This window comes from Heptranchias perlo, chromosome 11, assembly GCF_035084215.1.
Source record: "Heptranchias perlo isolate sHepPer1 chromosome 11, sHepPer1.hap1, whole genome shotgun sequence".
NCBI lineage: Eukaryota > Metazoa > Chordata > Chondrichthyes > Hexanchiformes > Hexanchidae > Heptranchias > Heptranchias perlo.
In genome coordinates, this window is record NC_090335.1 from 56,525,098 (window position 1) to 56,548,280 (window position 23,183).

The 23,183-nt window shown below is 40.0% G+C and overlaps 1 protein-coding gene across 1 annotated transcript in view; it reads left to right on the forward strand.

The window, feature by feature from the left end:
• Positions 1-23,183, forward strand: part of LOC137326842 (target of Nesh-SH3-like) — a 75,682-nt gene that overhangs the window by 39,270 nt on the left and 13,229 nt on the right. Inside the window, exons 5-8 of the mRNA XM_067992223.1 lie at positions 342-529; positions 2,576-2,676; positions 14,255-14,318; positions 16,613-16,681. Of these exons, the coding sequence (XP_067848324.1) occupies positions 342-529; positions 2,576-2,676; positions 14,255-14,318; positions 16,613-16,681 (422 nt within the window). The remainder of the gene's footprint in view (positions 1-341; positions 530-2,575; positions 2,677-14,254; positions 14,319-16,612; positions 16,682-23,183) is intronic.

Below are 23,183 nucleotides of genomic sequence, written 5' to 3' on the forward strand. Positions count from 1 at the left end.
ATTGATTTTGTTGAAACCCATACTTTTTTCCTGTTTTTAATGAAAAAGGAGAATATGGGGGCCTCTGCTTAATTGGGCTCGTAGGCTTCTTGACGAGCAAAGTCAAGCGGATGCCATATTTCATTTGAAAGATGAGATGTATAGTTCACTAGGATGAAATTCATTTTTATAAAACATGCTGTGAAGATTTAAACATGTTGTTATTGTAATTATATCAGACACATAATAAATGGATTTTCCATCTGTGGAATGGTATCATGTTATTGTATGAACTGATATTAGGTGGTCACCCTGTGGACAAGCAATTTCTCTAATCAGCTTGCTTTTAAATTTTCTTTTAGGCATTATACTGTTCGGTATAGAGAAAAAGAAAAAAACAAGAAATGGATGTATCAATGCTGCCCAACGAGTGAAACAATGATAGACAATCTTAAACCAAATACTGTTTATGAATTTGGGGTACGAATTACCAAAGCAAAAGAGGACGGTATCTGGAGCAAGCCCACCAGCTACGCTACTACTGTGACTTGTAAGTAGCCTCTAGTGTTATAATTGAGCTACTAATATTGTATTATTTTATTAATTATGCATTCTCTCCCTCATCCATTCATATAAATCTCATTGAAAATGTTCTTTAAAAATTACCTGTTTTAGATAGCTGGTGTAAATTATGATCTATGCATCATTTTTTCACATTTTGCCTAATCAAGTTCAAAGATAACCTGATACTTGAATTTGCTAGCCGTACATTTGACTAGTTTGTTAGATCTTTGCCAGTCATTAGGTACAGTGGCATGGTATCTAGCTTTCTTTCCAGGATGAAAAGTTTGCATACAGGATCTTGCCAGATATCCAACACATTTCCTTTTGGCTGAATATGAAGGCCATTCCATGGTGTGAACTTTAATGAAAAATATTTTGTCCCTATAGATTATCTTAGGTGAACAATTATGTCCAGATACAAGCATTGAAAAAAAAGTCAATATTAAAAATAGTTTATATTGGTTCACTATATGACAGGAGCAATTATAAAACTGACAGAAGTAACCTTAAATTGAGGTTAAATTGGACCCCTTCCCACTTCTCCTTATACAGGAAAGGGGGACTTCAGTTATGTGTAGAGAGTAGAGAAGCTGGGGTTGTTCTCCTTAGAGCAGAGAAGGTTAAGGGGAGATTTAATAGAGGTGTTCAAAATTACAAAGGGTTTTGATTGAGTAGATCGGGAGAAACTGTTTTCACTGGCAGGAGGGTCGATAACCAAAAGGCATAGATTTAAAATATTGGCAGAAGAACCAGTGGAGAGATGAGGAGATATTTTTTCACGCAGTGAGTTGTTATGATCCAGAATGCATTACCAGAAACGGTGGTGGAAACAGATTCAGTAGTAACTTTCAAAAGTGAATTGGATATATACTTGAAAATGAAAATTTTGCAGGGCTATAGAGAAAGAGCAGGGGAGTGAGACTAATCGGATAGATCTTTCAAAGAGCCGGCACAGGCACGGTGGACTGAATGGCCTCCTCTGTGCTGCAAGATTCTTTGATTCTATGAGATTAATTTTGAACCACAGCACTCGTCCTCCAATAACAAAGCTGCATTTAGAACATAGGAAGATAGGAACAGGTGTAGGCTATTCAGCCCCTCGAGCCTGATCCGCTATTCAGTGAGATCATGTTTGATCTGTATCCTAACTCCATTCGCCCTCCTTGGCTCCAAATGCCTTAATACCCTTGGCTAGCATAAATCTATTGATCTCAGATTTAAAATTATTGATTGAGCTAGTATCTACTGCTTTTTGTGGGAGAGAGTTCCACAGTTCCAACACCCTTTGCGTGAAGAAGTGTTTCTTAACTTCTCTCCTCAAAGGCCTGGCTCTGATTGTAAGGTTATGTCTCCTTGTCCTAGACTCCACCACCAGCGGAAAAAGTTTCTCTCCATCTAACCTATCAGTTCCTTTCAAAGTCCTAAAAAACCTCAATCAAATCACCCCTTAACCTTCTATATTCCAGGGAATACAAGCCTAGTTTATGTAATCTCTCCTCATAACTTAAGTTGGAGGCCTAGTAACATTCTGGTGAATCTGCACTGCACTCCTTCCAAGGCCAACATATTCTTTCAAAGGTGTGGTGCCTAGAACTGTGCACAGTACTCCAGATGTGGTCTAACCAAGGCCTTGTATAGCTGCAGCAAAATTTCCACCCCTTTACGTTCTAGCCCTCTAGTAATAAAGACTAACATTTCATCAGCCTTTTTGATTATTTTTTGTACCTGACTACTACATTTTAGTGATCTGTGTACATAGCTTTTCACCGTTTAAAAAATATTCCGATCTATCCTTTATGGTCCAAAATGGATGACCTTTAATTGATGAACAAAGGGCTATATTGATATAACAGACAGTTGCACTTAATGAGAGTAATGCACAACAAGAGACCTCAAAAATATTTACAAATGTAAGATTTAGGAAATAGATTAATATGTTTTATATCAACTCTTTTAGATTGATATAATTGATATATGACTGAACATGCTCAGTGTGTCTGCAGTGTAACATACGATTGTTTTTTTTGTTTAGCTTCACCTCCAAGCACTGAAAAGGAACAAAGTCATAAGGTATCAAAGAAAATTGGCGTAACCTTCGATAGCAGAAATCCCAAGACCTCAAGGAAACCTAAGGTATATTCCTTTGTCTAATTGGTATCTAGCAATGTATCTGGAATAGCTGTTTTGGATTATGTCATAAAATTTTACCATAATTAAGCTGTTCCAGATGACTTTGTAAACGATGGAAATGTATCACAGCTTTGTTCCTCACTGTATAAGCCAGCTATTTTTTTTTAATACTTTATAGAACCTTCTGTTTTGCTGTCTGGTTGATTACTTTGGCTAGTACTGACATTTTTCGTCATTTGGGTTCATACCTTCCATATTTTATTGTTTGGGTACATTCATTGGACCATGGCAGAAAGAGAAGGGAAAACGATTATTTTTTATATAGTATACTTCACATGACAAGAAGAGAAAGTTGGCATTGTTACCGTTAGCACTATGTTGTCAAGATACTAATGGAGGCCAGTACATTATCCAATAAAACTACTTTTAAAAATTGAATCTTTGCTTCCTGTAGGCCTCTGTACAATGTTTTATGAGAAGTCGCAATTGGCTCATGTAGCATTTGCTCATTCTTATGAACGGGGTATAATATCTTGCAGGATGGAAATTGAGCTATATTGGGATTGAGTCTATTGAGTCCATTGGACTCTGTGTAATAATTCTGTTTTTAAAGTCTCAAAGATAAACCCCCTTTAAAATCACTGCCAAAGAGAAAAATTATGGAGAACTCTGTGATCATCGTGTTGGATACCCATGACTTGGTGCAGTGGAGTTTTCTTTATGCAGGAAATTACTTTTAAGACAATAAGGGTTTTTTGAAAGCCTTATAGTAGCAAGTATCATTCTATAAGTCTGGAAGTTGCTGTGGGCATAAATGTTTACATTGGCAGAAATTATGTAGGTGGGGCCATGTCGTGGGGCATGTTTCCCGCCTGTGCAGTGCTGTGACTCCCTGTGCTGATTCCCTTAGACGAATTGTGCGTATTCTTGCGCAGATGTGCATTTACTTCAGTATCATTGTAAATCTGGCAGTACATACTCTTTAAAGGAGCAGAGAGTATGCAATTTTCCTGTATCCACACACCACATTTTTCTTTTTACTTGTTGGGATGTGGCTGATGCTGGCAAAACTGAACTTACTGCCCATTCCTAGATACCCTGAGGCGGTGGGAGGCCTTCTCTTTGAACTGCTGCAGACCTTGGGATCATGGAGCTCCCACAATGGTGTTAGTAGGGAATTCTAGGATATTGATCCAGCAATGATGAAGGAATGGCGATATATGTCCACATCAGGATGATGTTATGTTACTTGGAGGGGAACTTGGAAGTGATAGTGTTCTCATGACATTGCTGCTCTTGCCCTTCTTGGTGATAGAGGTCGCAGCAGAAGGAGGGAGTCAAAGTAACCTTGGTGAGTTGTGCCTCCTGTAGATAGTACATACCGTAGTAAACGTGTGCTGTTGATGGAGGGGGTGGATATTGAGACTAGTAGTAGAAGCATTGATCAAGTAAACTGCTTTGTCCTGGATGGTGTTGAGCTTCTTGAGTTACAGCTGCACCCATTCAGGCGAGTGATGAGTATTCTGTCATACTGCTGACTTGAGCCTTGTAGATGATGGAGAGGCTTTGAGGAGTAAGAATGTGAGTAAGTACTTCTTCAATGCTCTTCTACCCACTGCATTGGTATGGTTGGTCCGGTTCAGCTTCTGGCCAATGGTGCTTCTCAAGATGTTGACGGTGAGGGATTCAGTGATGGTGATTCATTGAAGGTCAAGGGGAGATTGCTGGGCTTTCTTTTGTTTAAGGTGGTCATTACCATAGCACTTATGTGGTGTGAGTGTTACTTGCCACTTGTCAGACCAAGCTTGGATATTATCCTGCTGTAGGAGGAGTTGTGAATGGAGATGAACTCTGTGGAATTGTCAGCGAACAGCCTCACTCCTGACCTTATGATGAAGGAATGGTCATTGATGAAGCAGCTGAAGATGGTTGGACCAAGGACACTTTCCTGCAGAACTCCTGTCGTGATGTCTTAGGGCTGTGATGACTGGCCTTCGACAACCACAACCATCTTCCTTTGTGTCAAGTCTGACTCCAGCCAGCACAGAGTTTTGCATTGACCTCCATTGACCTCAGCTTTTCTAGGGCTTCTTAATGCCATACTCAGTCGAATGCTGCTTTGATACTAAGGGCAGCCACTCTCACCATTCCTTTGGCATTCAGCTTCTGCATCCATGTCTGGACCAAGGCTGTGATGAGCTGTGGAGCTGACGTGGAACCTGAACTGGCTGTCGGTTAGCAGGTTATTGGTGAGTTGGTATCACTTGATGGCAATATTGATGGTGACTATTTATTACTTAATTGATGATTGGGAAGAGGCTAATAGGGTGGTAATTAGCCAGGATAGATTTATCTTTGTTTTTTTCTGGTCATGACATACCTGGGCAATTTTCCACATTGTCAGATAGATGTTAGTGTCGTAGCTGTACTGGAACATCTTGACTAGGAGAGCATAGGTCTTTAGAACTACAACTGGGATATTGTTAGACTTTGCTGTGTCCAATACACTCAGCCACTTCTTAATGTTATGTGGAGTGACCAAATTGAACAGACACAGCCACCTATAATGGTGGGGCCTCGAGAGGAGGCCAAGTAGAATCATCCACTCAGCACTTTTGACTGAAGACACGCAAATACTTCTGCCTTATCTCTTGCACTCGAATACTGGGGTCCACCATGGTTGAGGATGGGGATATTCTTGTAGCCTCCACCTCCTGTTAGTTGCCTTATTGTTTCCTACATTACAATAGTGACTATACTTCAAAAGTACTTCATTGGCTATAAAGCACTTTGGAACGTCCTGAGGTCATGAAAGGCGCAATATAAATGCAACTCTTTCTTTTTGTCTACCACTGTTCTTGAATGGATGTGGTAGTTTTGCTCTCATCCTCTGGTTGTGGGACTGTTTAGCTCTGTCTATGACCTTCTGCTTTTGGTGTTTAGCATTCATATAACCCTGCGTAGTATCTTCACTAGGTTTGTGGCTCATTTTAAGGTATGCCTGGTGCTGCTCCTGGCACGTGCTTCTACGCTCTGCATTGAAACAGGGTTAGTCTCCTGGTGTGATGGTGATCAATGAGTGAATGATGTGCCGTGCCATGATATTACAGATTGTGGTGGTATACAATTCTGCCGCTGTTGATGATGATGGCCCACAGCATCACATGGATACCCAGTTTTCGGCTGCTATATCTGTCCTTAATCTGTCCCTGAAGGATGGTAGTACCACATCACATGATAGAGGATGCAGTGATCACTTCTACCAATGTTATTGTGGACAGAGTTGTCTATGATAGGTAGGTTGACAAGGATGAGATCATGTAAGATTCTTATCCATTGATGTCTGACAGCTATGTCATCTATGACATCTGTAAATCCTTTCCTCAAGGTTGTATCTATGCAAACTCTCACCATGTTGAATCCTGTCATGAAAGTATCTTTAAGATTTGAGCATAAGGCCTCTATAGCAACAGCTGCTGTTTATGGGACCTTGCAGTGTGCAAATTGGCTGCTGTGTTTGTCTACATAACAGTGACTGCAATTGAAAAGTAATTCTTTGGTTGAGAAGTGCTGTGGGACGTCCTGAGGAAGTGATGAGGCATACATAAATGCAACTTCTTTATTTCTTTCTGTTCCTAGGAAAACGCAAGAGAATGTAATGTGCTGGACTTACAGGTGGCAGCACTGCAGTCCACTGTGGAATGAATGAAACTAACATTGTAATATAATCCTACCCGACCTGAGAATAAGCAACGTAGGAGTATCATTGCACAATTCTTTGATTGTAGTAATGTGCCACAGGCAGTATACTATCCAAGGAACCTTGTAGTCAAGGCCAGACAATCTTGGAAAGAGGTTACGGTCAGCCATGAGGGAAGGTTTCTCTGACTTTATTAATGGTCTGCCTTAACAAAGGATCTTCAGAAGCGGAAAGCCCGTGCCACATAACTTTGTATGCCACTCACAAAGGCAGTGGCCCCTTCACTGCAACTGTTCAAAGCACCTTGCACCCTGATACAGAGTCATCATGAAGTGCTGCTGATTGTTCTGCCATTCCCTTCAAATTGAAATCTTCCAGTTGGATGAGCTGACTTCCACAGAGAGTACTTCCACATATACATAGTCACAGGATGATAATTTAGATGGATTTCAAGGGCGAAGACCACAAACTATAACCCATGGTCAGGGTTTTCTGCTTTTGTGCTCACCAGCCTGCAATTTTCCTGTCCATTAAAATTAATGGAGGGAAATAACAAGCTGGCAACTGCATGTGGAAAACGCTGGCACATTCATTCTGAGGACAGATATAGGAGCCAAAATGGAAACAAAAGCTGGCCAGAAAGACAAGCTGGATAAACTGGGACAGAAATTAAACTTGGCCTGAAAGTAGAGATCGCTGGAAGAGAGCAAAATCTAGCTGGAAGAAGAGATCAGGAGATCACAATGGAAACAAATATTGGCTAAGAAGAAATGGAGGCAGCTTCAAAGAGAACATAAGGAAAATAGGATGGTTATGAAGACAGGGAGGGAAAATTTAGAGAACTGAGCAAAACAACAGAATATCTACTTATGTATCTGGGATGAAAGTGAGTGAAACCAGGATTGGACCTGTAACCAATTATGTTTTGGTATCATGAATTGTTGGTTGAATATTTCATGTTTTTGGTGTAAATTTATATAATTATACTCATCAGAAGATGATTTATCATTTTTAGTAGTGACGGGAGAGTTTTATATCGGGCTACCTGACTTGGGTTCAGCACCACAATCCCTGTATAGTAAGACATCTGTTTAACACATCTTGAAGACATCAGATATCTTTGTTAGCCTGATGTAAGGCTGACATGGACAACTTGTTGCCATAGAATTTCCAGCAGCGGTATTTTTATGAGTCTGTGCTCGAACATTAAAGTTATGGAGAAATCTTTGTATTTTTTCATTCTGGAACTACTACAGAAATCAGCAGTGACATAACCAAAAATAACTATCTTTCTATGTGTTCATCGACAGGCCAACAGCAAGTTTTTCAGTTTCTTTCACCTTTCTCTTGTGTTCTATTATACCTCTAGTGTGCCAAGAAAGAAAGAGTTGCATCTATATAACACCTAACCACACCTTAAAGTACTTCACCTAAATGAAAAACTTCGAATGTAGTTAAGCAGACAAATGTAACTTCCATCTTGTGCACAGTAAGATCCTATAAACAGCAATGAGATTAATGACAAATCAATCTGTTTTGTTGTGTTGGAGGAAGGAACATCAAGACTATAGTGCCATGGACTAATGCCAAGAAATTGTCTCAGAGTGGGCAAACAAGGCAATGGTTTAACATTTTTTCCAAAGCACAAATCTCTGATAATACTTCACTTCCTTATTACTGCATTGAAATATTAGCTTAAATTATGTGTTTTTCTGGAGTTGGGCTTGAGCCAACCAATCTTCTGGCCCAGAGCAAGCATGCCACCAACTAAGCCAAGTTGACAGCAGCACGCCACTGGCATCCAGCTTAAGGACAATTATTTGTGTAAAATGGAGGTCCTACAAAAGTAATTTTAGGAGCTGCAGAAAAGATTTAAGAAAAATACTTTAAAGGTAGTAGTCTCAGAATTATTTCCTGTTTCAATCTGTGGACTTGTTAAAGAGAGACAGATTAGTCTAATCAACATATGTCTTAACATATTGTATAGGGGGAGGGTTTCAAATTCTTGACACTTTGGGACCTTCTATTTGAGAAGGAATGGCCATCACCCAAACCTAGGAGGCATATGTTAAAATTGGATCGCCATGTGGTGAAGGATAGACTACTAGAGCCTGGTCTTTATTAGCTTCCAAGTCTTTATTCACATAGATTCCACTTACACACACACACACCACACCCTAGCTAAGCTCTCCTATAAAAAGGATACAAGAACATCCCCAATTGATACCCACTACCTGAAAACAATGAACATAAATCATACAATTAACTGCATATTCATCTTGGTTGACAGGATAAATAAAGCAGCCCAGAAGGATTAAAATAGAGGGAGGGGATAAAAGTGTTGACCAATGTTAGGAAGGAGTCATGTGAACACAGCAAAGAATGAACTAAAATGTATTTACATGAATGCCAGGAGCATAAGAACTAAAATGGATGAATTGGAAGTGATAGTAAATAGAGAGTCAGTAGATGTCATAGGAGTTATTGAAACCTTGTTAAAGGAAGAGAATACGTGGGAAACAATTTGCACTAGAGAAACAATAGAAAAAAAAGAAGGGTGTTAAGTAAGGTTTTCATGTTGCCGAGAGAAGGGAAATGAGAATTGGCTCAGAATCTCCTTGGGTTGGTCTGGGAGATAGAAAAGGGAAAAGGTTACTGGCAAGAATATCTTACAGGCCGCAACAAAATAAATGGAGCCGGATGTACTGCTGTATGATGTCATAAGAAGATTGATGCTAAGTTCTCCGTTGTAATCATGAGGGATTTTAATTTTGCTGATATTTACTGGGACAATGTATGTATAGTTCTTCAAGAACCTTTTCTTAGTCACCAGGTTGCGGAACCCACGAAAAGGAAGGCAATATTTGATTTGTTCCTAACTAATGAAGAAAGAGTAATAAGCCATGTTGAACATTTGGGTTCTAACCATAAAGTTGTTAGTTGTAAGGTTAAAAGGGCTGATTCCCTGGTCCTTAGTGCAGAGGGAGTGAAGTGGTGGGAGTGGAGGCCCAGCCCCAATTTCTTTCAGGGCTGCAATTCCCCAATCTTCTGAGCTGAAGTACCTGTGCTGATTTTAGGCATGAACCTCATTAAGGCCCAAGATCTGATGCAAAAATATTTAAATGTCTTCCAAAATGAACTACCTGCAGAAACCAGAAGGTTCAGGCTGTCTTGTCTCCAGCACAGGAATGTTTAAGAGCACTGAGAGTGTGGGCCGTTCCTGTATGTCCCCCTCCCGGAATATGAAGATCGTTTTGCCCTTGAAATACCCTACAATGAATAGATTATTTTTAAAAGTGTAGAGTTAAGATATAATTAAAAAGAAACCATTATTCCTGATTAGCCAACTAGTAATAGCAATAATGTATATCCCCATATATTTGGCAAAATGAATGATAATAGGAACAGGAATATGTCACATTTCAACAATATTTAGATTTCATATTCATAATCAACTTCATTTTTTAAAATCAAGTGCTTTACTGGTTACCTGTTTATCTCCCTAACAGTATGGCTGAGCTTGGAATTAATTTCTGAGTCTGATGCAGTTCAAATGAGTCCAATTTGGACTTAATCTCAAAAATCTGATTTGGCCCAATTCATATGATTCAGACATGGAATCACCACGCTCATTAAGGAGACACCATTGTGCTTGTGCAATGTAACAGTTTTCTGTTTTTTAATGTGAACGAATAAAAAAAATCTGTTCAGCACATGTGGTGCCATTAAGGGGTTTTCTGCTGTCAGTAAGTGGAAAGGACTGAATATAAATAGGTTGTTTTTCATCCTCATTTCATGCTGATTCCTCCATTCAGATAACTAATTTACCCAGTTTTCCATGGAGGACAGTTATGTGACTGAATGTTCTAGTGGATCTGCATATTAATTTCCCTGACAGTTATCCTTGGATCCATTTCCATGGTGGTCCAAAACTCTTCTTGTAATAATTTAGTGAATATGTACAATTGAAGTATTTTCCTGGTGTTCTGTGGGATACTTGTTTGTGATGTCCATTTGCCCTATAATCTGAAAAAAAATTCCTCCATCAATTTCGGGGACCACTTATTTATCAGACAGCAAACATGAATCAGGAGGGAGAGAGAAAACAGGGAACTCCAGTCCAATTAGCCTGATATCAGTCGTTGGGAAAATGCTGGAATCCATTATTAAGGAAGTTGTAACAGGGCACTTAGAAAATCATAATATGATGAGGCAGAGTCAACATGGCTTTATGAAGGGAAATCGTGATTGACAAATTTATTAGAGATTTTTGACAATGTAACTAGCAGGGTAAATAAAGGGGAACCAGTGGATGTAATATATTTGGATTTTCAAAAGGCATTTGATAAGATGCCACATAAAAAAATTGCTACGCAAGATAAGGGCTCATGGGGTTGAGGGTAATATATGCGCTGTCATATTACTTGGATGTGTCATAACTCCCTCCAGCTCAACTTAGTAGGACTTAAACCATTTTCTTGAATGGGCTCATCACAAATCTTAGTTGAAGTGTACAGTTTGCTCAAGTTGAAGAATTTGTCAAATGTACAAAATCTGATGATCGTACCCGTACTTAGATGTTTTGTGACATCTATCATTGCTATTGTCAGCTTTGGCTCAGTGGTAGCATTCTGATCACTGAGTCAGAAGGTGATGGGTTCAAACACCACTCCAAAGACTTGAGCACGTAATCTAGGCTGACACTACAGTGCAACACGGAGGGATTGCTGCATTGTCACAGGTCCTGTCTTTCAGCTGAGATGCTAAACCGAGACCTCATCTGCCCTTCTAGGTGAATGTAAAAGATCCCACAGCAATATTTGAAGAAGGGCAGTAGAGTTCTCTTGGTGTCCTGGCCAACATTTATCCTAACCAGTGTGATTAAAACAGATTATCTAGTCATTTATCTCTCAGCAGTTTCCACCAGGCAGGAGGCCTCAAAATCTCCCCCCACTGTCTGCAACAATGCAGAGGAGACAATTGAGGAGCCCCCTAGCCAAAATCTTTCTGACACAGGACAAGAGAGAAATGCCCTTAAATTTGTTGTTTACATTTGTACGGTTTCTTCTTTCACATACTGAGGGTCTATACCAATAGAGTAAATGGACCCATGAAGTATGTGCATGGCACTCACATTTGTAGACCTCTGCTGATATTCCATCAAGACCAGATGCTTTTCCATTCTTCATCATCCTAACCAGTTTGTTAGTTTCTTCTCGTGGAAGACACAACAGTATTTTTATGGATAGATTGCTGTATCATCTTATCCATATCTTCATCAGTGATACTGGATAAATTCATTGGTTCTACATCATTGAAGACTGCAGATAGCAGCACACTATTCACTAACAAAGCTGGGATCCTACAGAGGTGCACGTATCTGTACTACACTGGGAAATTGAAGATAAGCTGATTTAAGATCTTTAAGTCTTCAAATTCATAAGCTGAATTGTCCTCCTCTGATGGCAAATAACTTTTAGTAGCCTTTCCAGTACTGCTACCAATGACAATGAAAGTCCTAGCATGTATACTGGATTATTTTTATTCGTAATTTAAGTACTTTTTACTTTGTTGATTACATTGTCATCTGTATTAATTCTGCCTGATGTTTTTTATGATGTGGAGATGCCGGTGATGGACTGGGGTTGACAATTGTAAACAATTTTACAACACCAAGTTATAGTCCAGCAATTTTATTTTAAATTCACAAGCTTTCGGAGGCTACCTCCTTCCTCAGGTGAACGATGCATCGTTCACCTGAGGAAGGAGGTAGCCTCCGAAAGCTTGTGAATTTAAAATAAAATTGCTGGACTATAACTTGATGTTTTTTAGAGTGAGATCCAAAGTTGACTATCCAGTTTGAAATTTAGTCTGGCAACGAACTGCAAACTGACCTAATGAAACTGTTTCACTTGTAGTTGAGTTACATATTAGATTACACATCGGAATATGTTATGTTGTCATCACACCACCTGCAACAGTTTTGATTACCAACAGCTGTGAAATAGTTGTATCAACTCAGATTGTCTCTGCATATCCCAAGCAGCGTTGGCTGCCTGACACTGGCATCAGATGGGCCTACCAACTGCTTTATCTCTTGATACTATAAAAAGGGAGGGGGGGAAATAGGTCTGAGGTAGTTTTCAATTCCCTGACAAAGAGAGGTTATACCACATCAGCATCAACTTTTCTCTTTTTTCTGCGCTCATTAACTGTAGTTATGTTTCCAGCATAACCTATTTTTTTCCCTCTTTACAAAGCCAGAGCAAGGACTCCAGGGAATCTCTTACAAAGAAATTGAGCTACAGGAAGCAGTCCAACTTTGCAGTTGTACATTTTTCAGAATAATTTCTTAATTCATAATGTGGACTCTTTTACTTGTTTCCTATTTTTGAACCATCACAGTATATTTCACACCATTTATCATGTTCACTGCTCTTAGGTTTGGCTGCACATCAGATATTCCTTCTACTGGTAGGAAAATTAATAGGGAAACAATTTACAATTACATTCCTTATGTATATGGATGAAATGTATATGCCTCAGTGAACCCATTGAAACCCCACTTCAACAATTCACTGACAGGTTAACTTTAAAAGGCAAGGCAATAATCTAGGAATTAACTTTTTGTGAACTTTTAGGCCTTGATTTTCGTGATACACCTGCCTGATTTCGGGTGGTAGAAAGGATGTACCCCATCTCCAGAGCCCGTAATGCCATTGAAGAGTCTTTATAAAGCTCACCACTAACCAGAACTCAATTCTGCATACTTTTTTTAACTGTCAAAGTGACAATTAAAAGCTTTTCTAGGGATTTAATTTCATTAGTTTGGAATAAATAACATTTTTAGAAACAAAATCATTGAGGATTTCAGCTTTAGCCGGTGACCAAATCTTTAACTTTTCTGAATGCTCAAAAAATAACTTTCTAATTTTAAATGGCAAAGTGCACTTCATATAAATCTGCTTAGCAAATATCGTATAACAAGTATAAAAACATGCCAGTAATTAACTTGTACAAAGGCAAGCTGCTTGGAGCATTGGTTACCAGAGAACTAGATAACATAGATGTGATTTCACATTCTCTGGTCGACTCCAGGGAGATGCCACTTAATGTGAAGTCTGAAGGAAGCAGAGGCAGGAAAGTATTATGCCAATGCTCCTCTTTAGTGACAGACTGGTGAAACGTCCATACCAGACCAGCTAAAAATAATGAAGCTAATCTCCCACTAGAAAGAGAATGGGGAAGAATAGGAGGAAAATAAGATGAAAGGAAGCATAAGTAACGTCCCACTAGGCATAAGTCTGCATCGATTAAAAAAACTTCCGTCAGATTTTACCTTTACATTGCCAACAGTTTCATGATACGCCTATTTCCTTAGCCAGCTGGTTCTATTTGTTTTTGACTTACACTATGGTGCTGAGAAGCATTAATATTATAGTAATAAAGTTACTCAAGCATTAAACATAGCTTTGTTACTGTAAAATTAAAATAATTACTTATGCTTCCTTTGGCCCATTTTTCCTCCTATTCTCTATTCTACTGTTTTTTTCTTTCCTTTTGCATTTTAACCTTCACTTCACTCTCTTCCACCAGTTCTGACCTTTCTTTCCTAGTTATCTAACTTTTAAAGTCTGTTACTTACCAGTTCTCTTCTGCAAACCTGCAAAAATGTATAATGTGCTAAATTAAAAGGTAACTGAACCTGGAATATTGAAAGTGTCTCAAAATGTGTGCCTGTTTTTTTAAAACCTTTGCCAGCATAATGCAATGAATTTCTTTAATTTAGTCTTTGTTTAATTTGTATATGTTGATTAAAATTGTGAGCAAAAACTGAAAATTGGTGAAGCCCACTGATGAGGTAACTTGTATTTCCTTCAGCCACCAGGAAATACTAATATTATAGGAATCAAAGACAGAAAGGATTTAACTTCATCCAAACCAGGTAAGCCTTTTTAATATGGTAAAATTATTCTGCACAATAATATTTGTGTTGCAAGTTCTGGTAATAGAGAACAGCACAACTAATGTATTAAAATGTACCACCTCACCAACTTTAAAAACCTAAAGTTTCAATTTATAAAACAAAAATGAAAGAACAGTGGTCCCCATTGTCTAATGTTTCAATTGGTGTCACTGTTTACTTTTAAGAAATGCTGAGGCATATTTTCTAACTGGGATTGCTCCTGTAAGAACACTTTGTGCTTGTATTAAACTTCTGTAGGTGCTATTTTAACTCTGATGTTACTCTGTTTAATTTACATTTTTAAAATATTTAATTTTCAATCTAGAAAAATTTGATGGGTTGGGATTGTAACTGTCTTGTCTTATCTTTGTTCATGGTCATTCCATCCTGACTATGTAGCTGTGCAGGCAAGAAAACTCAAAACCACTCAAAAACAACCAATCAGATGATGTTGTACTCGCCACAGCCTAAAAATAGCTGTCAGTGTAAAGAATTATGCTGTCAGCTATTTCAAGTAGTTACAACTTCTCTCTGTTTCATAGCAGTTTATAATATTATAATTATCTGAAATTGCCCATTTGGAGCATTGGCTTTAATGTGACAGATTAGCAGCTAAACAACACCACAATCACGTTCCAGACTATAGACCAGCCTCTAGCAATGCAGTTGGGGATCCTTTATATAAATATGTCACACACCTTGCTACAATGTTTGTTGGGTTAACCCCATTCAGTCCTTTTTCATTCAGGTGTTCAGCTGTGAGGAGACGCTGGTCTGAGTTCCAGCTTTTATTTTTAATCAAAAGAATCTATTTCATTTCATGTTTTGTAACAAACCTTCTTTGTCTTCAAATCATCCTGCAAACTTGCTGCGCCATGTCCCGGCCTATCAAAGTGATCAGAACCAACATGAAAACAAAACAAAAAATCACTGGTTTGGCTTGAAGCAGTGTTTTAAAGCCTGGTTTTTAACTTGTAAATTAACATTGGCTGCAAGTTTAATCGATGCAATAATGAACTTGTAGATGTACAGCAGCAAGCTTTGTTGCAATATGAGTTCAGTGTTCAGTCACAAATCCTAAAGTTGCATGAGAATAGATATAGATCGTATCTATCTGTCTACATTTAATAGATATGTAGGATATAACCTATTGCAAGTATTCTTACATTCAAATGAATGCATATAACCAGTACTGGGAGTAATTAAATATAGTAAAGGTTGAGATTATGTTAAATTTTGCAGCTGTAGTGATGCTCAACAAGCAATATTTCAATTTCGCCAGGGGCATAAAATGGGCAGTAATGGATCAGTCACCCATTATACACCCCACCTGATCCTCCTTTCTACTGACTTCAATGGAAAGGAAAATTGAGCAAGTTGTATAACGGGCAGATGATCCGCTACAGCCTGTTTTATGCTCCAACCAATGTTAAAAGTTTTGCCCATTATCTTCTGCACCACACACACCAGCCTAAAAATGGTGGTGTGGTCTGGAGTTATATAGACCAGGTTGAATCCTCAGTATGTGCTGAGTTAGCTGATCTGAGCTGGAGCAGCTGTAGGGGCATGACAGTTGGCTTCAACTACGCAGACCAGGGAGGGGTAAATCAGTCAGTGTTTTAATCCTTGATTCATTGATTCCTGCTAGAATGTGTGTATGTTTGAATGTTGGGCAAGACAGTATTGGGCTCAGCTGTGATGTCACACAACACTGAAAAGCCTGCTGACACTCACTCCCTGAGCTCACACATGAAGGATGGCCAATTGAGTAAGATACCAGAGGAATGGCGATATCCATGGAACCTTACCCCAGTAGAATCAAATGCTCTGTTTCAGACAGGCGGACTGCTCGCCCATCAACAGGCCTGCCTGAATATGGCACCAGGCATCAATGGGTTGGAGTAGGTGTCCCCAGCCCCCAACAGTTTTCAACGCCTGTTTTTCAGGCACAAAATGTGAGTTGAATTTCTCCCCCAAAACCTTCATGTGCGGAAGGAAAAAATGAGGAAAGGATCTGCAGATAAATATAAGATCTTCTATGCAATATTATGCCCTATGGCATAATTGTTTCCTAAATAGCAGAGAATACATATACAACATTCTCTTTATAATGCAAAGTTACACACTTTTACATAGCTTCCAAAGTCAGTGACAGAGAATTGTATCAGCAATTGGTTATAGGCTAACAATGTATACATTAATTTATTAAAATAATAACAGCCTTTTATTTGTCGTTGTGATATAATTCACAGATAATTCCATTATATTTCTAGCACACAATAGAACGAACTGGAGAGCATTTTTACCCAAAAAGCCTGATGTTAATGCGCAACCTGTCTTAGGTATGTTACAAATCAAAATATCTGCCTCTTTATATGTATTCTTGTCATGTAACTATTTGGAGAGCCTGCTCAATGTACACATGGGCTGAACAATTCTGCAACAAAATGTGTAGAAAAAATTATTAATTGTATTATCACTAACCAGGTAAACAAATCAGGAGTGCATGTTTCAGGACAGTGGAGCAAGTGGGTCCTTTACATCTTCAGGACATTGAGTAATATGATTATATTACAGAGGGTGATATGAAGCATATTCTTTAATATTCACCTTTGTATTGGGCCAATTGAAAACGTAAATACGTTATTACAGATGCCATTTATTCTGTATTTTAATGATTGCACACTGTTACATTTGTAGTTCATATTTTAAGCTAGTTTGTATTAATTTGCACATTGCAGATAGTCTAGTAGTTATGCACTAGATCATTTATTATACTATGTGCTATGACACTATTCTTCCAATTAGGGCTATATTTTCCTCTGTTAGATAATGTTATCAATAAAATAGGTATAAGTAGACAGAGTGTAACTTGGAAGAAAACACTAATGGACATGTGTCCATGTTTAATGCTGTTCCTGTGATTCCTAATGAGCATTGGTGTATTTTAATCACCCTAAGCACAGGGAATTTAGGGAAAAAATGCAAATAAAATCCGATTTTCATTTATTAAGTCCTTTTATTGATAGGGAAATTATTGGCTACTTCGTCTTACTTGAGTTTTTGGTAAACTAGAGTCTATAGAGCTAACTCTGTGCTCTTGTGCTTGTAGTGGGGAGCCAAGCCCGGGTTGGAGAATTGAAGCTATAGTGTTGTAGCTCTATCTCAGACCCAAGCTCCCTGCGATCATGGCTTCCCCACTGGGAGCATGGAATTGAAGAATTAATAGTACAAGATGAGAATACTAAGGACTTGGAGAAACATGAATGAATCAGGGCCAGTCAGCATAGATTTCTAAAAGTCTGGACCGGCTGTGGGAATGGGGTGGTAAATGCTACACCACAATTTTCAGTGCACTACCACCTCATTCTCACTTGAAAAAAGGGATGAAAATAAGCTCCTATGATTCTATATGAAGAAAAACACTGGCACGCACTTGATGGGCTGAATGGCCTGTTTCTGTGCTGTAACCTTTTGTTTCATTGAGTACACTCATGTACCCTGCCGACTCCTTCAGTTGTCCCCACAGCCTTCGTGAATGGCAAGGACTTCCACTCCATTAATATGCAACTGGTTTGCGATCACTCGCAGCACATCATGCAGGTCTGTACCCACTTTCTTGGCAGTCATGATGCTTTTATATTGTGGCAGTCCTCCATTCCTCCACCCTTTGCCCCTGCACAGCAAGTGAGAGGCTGGCTGTTTGGGGACAAGAGATACTTCCTGCGCACTTTGCTCAAGACTGCTCTCAGGAACCCAGGCTCAGTGGCCGAACTGTGCTAGAATCAGATCCTCCTGGAGCCTACTATTGGAGTCCTTAAACAATGATTCCAATGCCTGACCATAAAATTGTCACACTTCTTGTGTCCCTGTGAGGTTGAACGATGAACAATTTATAAGGTGGCATTCCGTCTACATACCCATTCGCATCTACAACCACTCAAGATCTTGTTATAGGATCTGTCCATATCAAAGGGATAGTGAAACTGCTGGCGAGATCAGTTCCAATTGAAAAGATACTGGACACAGTTAAATTAATATAAAGAGAACTCAATACCAGTTCCATTTGATTTTCCTTCGCTAACAGTTTCCTGCAATACAGCCCAAAAACAGTTTTCCCTATAATATGCTGCATAACTTTGCTTTACAATGAGTATAGCACATGGAGCCAACATTGGACATGGACTTTCAGCCCAAAAAGGGAGATGACACTGATGACATAGAGGATGGCGAGGAAGCAGTGTGTCTCCAACACTTGCCTGCAGCCAGAGCTCTTTGGCAGCAGCTCATTCAGAGGATTCCAGTTGAACAATCCCTGCTCCCTGCATTATTAGTCATGTCTGAGGTCTCTCTCAGTCCTCCTGCCCTCAAATAAACTATTTCCCAAAGACCAACATTGATATTCATGTCAATTAACATTGCAGGGTCACGAGCTACTACAGGATCACTCACTGCACTCAAAGATTTCAAAAAGGACTATCATTTTACTGGCTTATACCAACGTGGAACACTAGTTATCACCCTGATGTGAACCCGTAGTGCCTGTCTTAAATGCACACTTACATATTCTAGTACTTCGGTGAGGTGCTTCCCAGAAGCTGCAGCGTGGGAGGTGGAAGGGCTCTTGGGATGCTCAGTTCCAGACTGCAGCAATTCAGCAGCTGTTAGGGCAATCTGGCCCATCTGGCTTTCTGGCTCCAGGGCAGACATTGGTTGAGGGAGTTGTGAGGGTACAGAATTGTTGTCAGTTTGAGAAATGGCAACGTTACCCATTCCCATTGCGCAACTGCCCCTGCAATCAATCTGTGGGAGAGCAGACTGTAGGATATCCGTAATCCAATAGAAATCCCAATCCTTTCGGTCTCCCAGCCTGTCCAAGGCAGAGGAGATGGTCGAGCCCATAGCCTGCATGACGTCAGAATGAGCATCCCTGAGAAATGCTACCAAAAGCGCTACAGAGCGTCCGTTGAGGTGACCACATGCATTGTGGTTACCCGCAGAGTGTCGATACCATGTGCTAGAACCTCATACAAATTGGTAATGGAATTCTCCACACAATCTGACATCTAGTGTATGCTCCCTGGCAGGCAGCCCAATGCATTGACCAGTTGCTGTTGCACAGAAAGCAACTTTATTTTCAGGACCGGGACCCTAACGTCTGCGTCTCTGTCCTCTTCAATAGAGCTAGGATGCAAGCCAGCCCTCTGGTGAGCTGTTTCCTGAGCTGTTCTTTACATCTGCTCCTGCTCACTTGTGCTTGGTGAACCATCCAGTGCAGACCCCTCTAACTCACTATCTATATCATGCAAGATGCTGATTTCTGTGCTGTTGCTTGGAAGGGTGAGAGGGAGTGACAGTTCATCTTCAGAAGGGTTCTCCTCTTCAGTCTGTGTGACTGCAAAGCCTGAAATGCTTAATTTTTAAAAAATTTGTTCATGGGATGTGGGCGTCGCTGGCAAGGCCAGCATTTATTGCCCATCCCTAATGGACCTAGGAAAAAGGCAACAGGGACAAGGGCTAGCACGTAGTGGCAAGGATAAATACTAGCAGTTGATTGGGAGCGTAGTGCATCACCAGATTGTCATGCTGAGTGTGTGAGTGAGAGAGTTAAATAAAATGAAAAAAGGAAGGACGATGCCTAAACATATTGCTGTGTGTGGCCTCCAGCCTGGCCATCTCCGATGCTGTGTGCCCTCTCTCTGCCAATGCTGATGATGGCAGCATGTTCCATTGCTGTTAGGACCTGTAGAGAGGCAGGACCTCCTCCTATTATCATACTGTCCCCTCTGTTGTGCGCAGCTTCTCCTCTGAGTGGACATGGATTAGTATGTGCCATGTTGAAGTGTTTGCAATGGGTATGAGGCAGCTTAGTATAGTGTGCATGATTACAGGAAGCAGAAAATGTAGCTACTAGGGCAGTAGTTGTGAGGGCAGTAGCAGGTTTTGAGGGTGTGAGTGCAAGCAGAAGGAGGTTGCAGTGGAGTGTTCCGTCCAGACCTGCAGAGAGTTATGGGAAGTGGGGAAGGGAAGGATTGATAGTGCTGGGGCTAAAGTAGGGTCGTGTAGGACTGTACAGAGAGTACGAGAGATGTGAAGGGGAGTCTTAACTTGTCAATCCTGGTGAGGTCATTAAATTTTTTACCTGCACTGCAGCCAGATCCTGGGGACCATCAGAGGAGAAGGGGACATCAATCCTGCTGTGGACTGGGTCCATAAGCACTTCCACCACTCCGTCTGAGAATCTGTGGGCCCTGGTTGAAGTAATTCTTCCTGCTGCTTCAGAATATCAGTGTCTGCTATCCATCATCGAAAAATGCACCCCTCGTTTAAAGTGCTGCAAGCTGCCTTTAAGAATCAGTCACCCCACTGAATTCACTGAATTCCCTGCCTTCCCAATCAGCCTGCAGAGCGCACGATTAGTGCTGGCAGTTTGCCGATTCCATTTAAATTAGGCCTGGCCATGATTCTTTCGGGCGGGTAGAACGCCTGCCCCAACCATCACTTGTCCAATTTACTTTGCATATGGAAATCACTGCCCGGTGTATAAGCTCTCTCCCTGGTGGGGAATGCAAAGAACAAAAGACCAGTTTTTAAACAAGAGACTGTGGCTCAGAGCCCTAGGCCTGGAGCTGGAAGATTAAAAAATGCAGGTTATCAGTTTTTGCAGCTAGAAGTAATGAAAGAGAAAGGTAATGCCAAAAACAAGTATGTCAGCCCAAGAAAAGGACAGATTGCATGTCTTATATTTTTCTGTGCCTTTGAAGGAGGAAGTGAGATTGAGCTAAGTAAGTAAAATTTGCTTTGACTGCTATGTTCATTTGCTGTCAGTAAAACAAAACAGCTTAATGATTCCTATCTAGCCTTATCAAGTCTTTCAGTCTGTCTTCAAAAAGATTAGAGAAGGGTACATGTGGAAGACATGATAGCCAGTTCAGATCACAAAGAGTCCTATTGTTACACTTCTGGGTTATGCCATCATATAGTTAAACATTGAGCAGCATGGGCACAACCCTAAACGTAATTCATTCAAACAGCTTAGGGGAATGACCAGCATTGTTGCACTCGACAGAATATCCTGGCCAGACCCTAAACTTGTAACAGGCCTGTATGGCTACTTGCATTTCATCCAAATGTCCTTGCATCTTGGGGAATTCAGCCAGATGCTAAAAATGCAGGGCTCTCTTGTATCACTGCATGTTTTCCTCGGTAAAGTTGATGAATTGAGAGGCCTGAGCAAACAAGGCAAGTGTGCACTGCAGGTTGGGTGATTTGGCAGATAACCGGTCAAAGCTGCAGTTAACTTGATTGTGACAAACAGAGCTGTCCCTGTTGTTGAAGTGATTTGCAGGTCTGGCTGCAGTGTTGTGCCAAATTCAGTGATGGCCTCTTCAGAGAAGTGTATAATCTCCACATATAGGTTCCATCTGAAATGTCTATGTGCGAATATCTGGGCATGTAGACATGGCTGGTGGCATAAGGACGTTATTAACCTTCTAAGGTGCAAATACACCCATCTAGAATGCCTCCTCTGATCCTCCTCCTCTAGATAAAGAGGGAAACCAATAGGATTCCCATAGCTTCTGACAAAACAACAAATAATGATTGCTTCCTGAGGAAACAGGTGCAGATAATAGGTATGTTTTTGCACCATTTTCTGGTGCAAATTCTGTCAAGAACTCCAAATAACATAGACTTACATAAAATTAGAGAACCCCCCCCTTAAATATTAGGCCATCCCAATTTTCTTTCCCCTTTAAAGTGAAATTGTGGGACATTCCCTTGTCGTGGTGGGAGGTAGTGGAGTTGGGGGAGATTTGTCCGTTTTTCCCCTCTCATTCCTATAATGCCTTTCCTTTTGGATGACATGGAATATGGAGTTACACTGTCAGCAGCAGCTGCAGGAAATTCACCCACCCAATTGACCCACATTGAAAAAGGACATATGAAAATAGAGGGGGAATATTCGAAGACAAATAAACAAAGTACTTGATATGATTGACTAGCTTTTACTGAATTGTGTAGGGTAACTTGTTTTTGTATTGTAAATAAACTGAGTACAATTCCTCATCAGGTTGTTTTTGACTAACCATTTCAGGTGGTCCGTCAGCTTCCTACAGTGCAGATGTCCATCCTGGTAGCAGTTCAAATAAACCAGGCACAATACTGGACACAGTGTTCCACTGTACTGTTTGAAACCACGGATCTTACTGTGCTCTAAGTTATCCGAACATTACTTGTACATGTTTAGAAATTTGTCAATGCGAAGATGCTAATAACAAGAATGTCTCAATTACTCAAAGATTTAAAAAAATTGTGCAATCCTGTAAACCGCTCCATGATGCAAAACACTCAACTTCTTAATGCAACTTTGGAGTTGTTGATTTTTCAGTCTGTTAGGGCAAAATGATGCCACATGGAACTTTTACAAACTATTTTTATTATATTTATGAGAAGGGAAGTCAATCTCAAGGGAAGAAATAAAAAAATACTAGAAGAATGTTGGCCTGCCAAATGGTTCTACCAGAATTGTAGATAAAAGCAGGAAAATATCACATAAAAACACTAACCTGGTTTCTTTACTTTAATGGACTCTTACATTTTACTGTTCTTATTTAACTAGTGGGAGGGTTTCCACTTGAGCCTTGCAACTTATAGAACAAGAGAAGAGAAAATGAGAAATAAAGCAAGACTTTATATTTAGAGCACATCCATTATGACTCCTTCCCTTACTGAAAAATTAAGTAATTCAATCTTTCTGAAAGAAACATGTCCTCTCCCCCCTCACATTCCCTCCCCTCAGTGTAACACAATTCCTATAAGGCCCCAGTGTTATATAGAGGATAT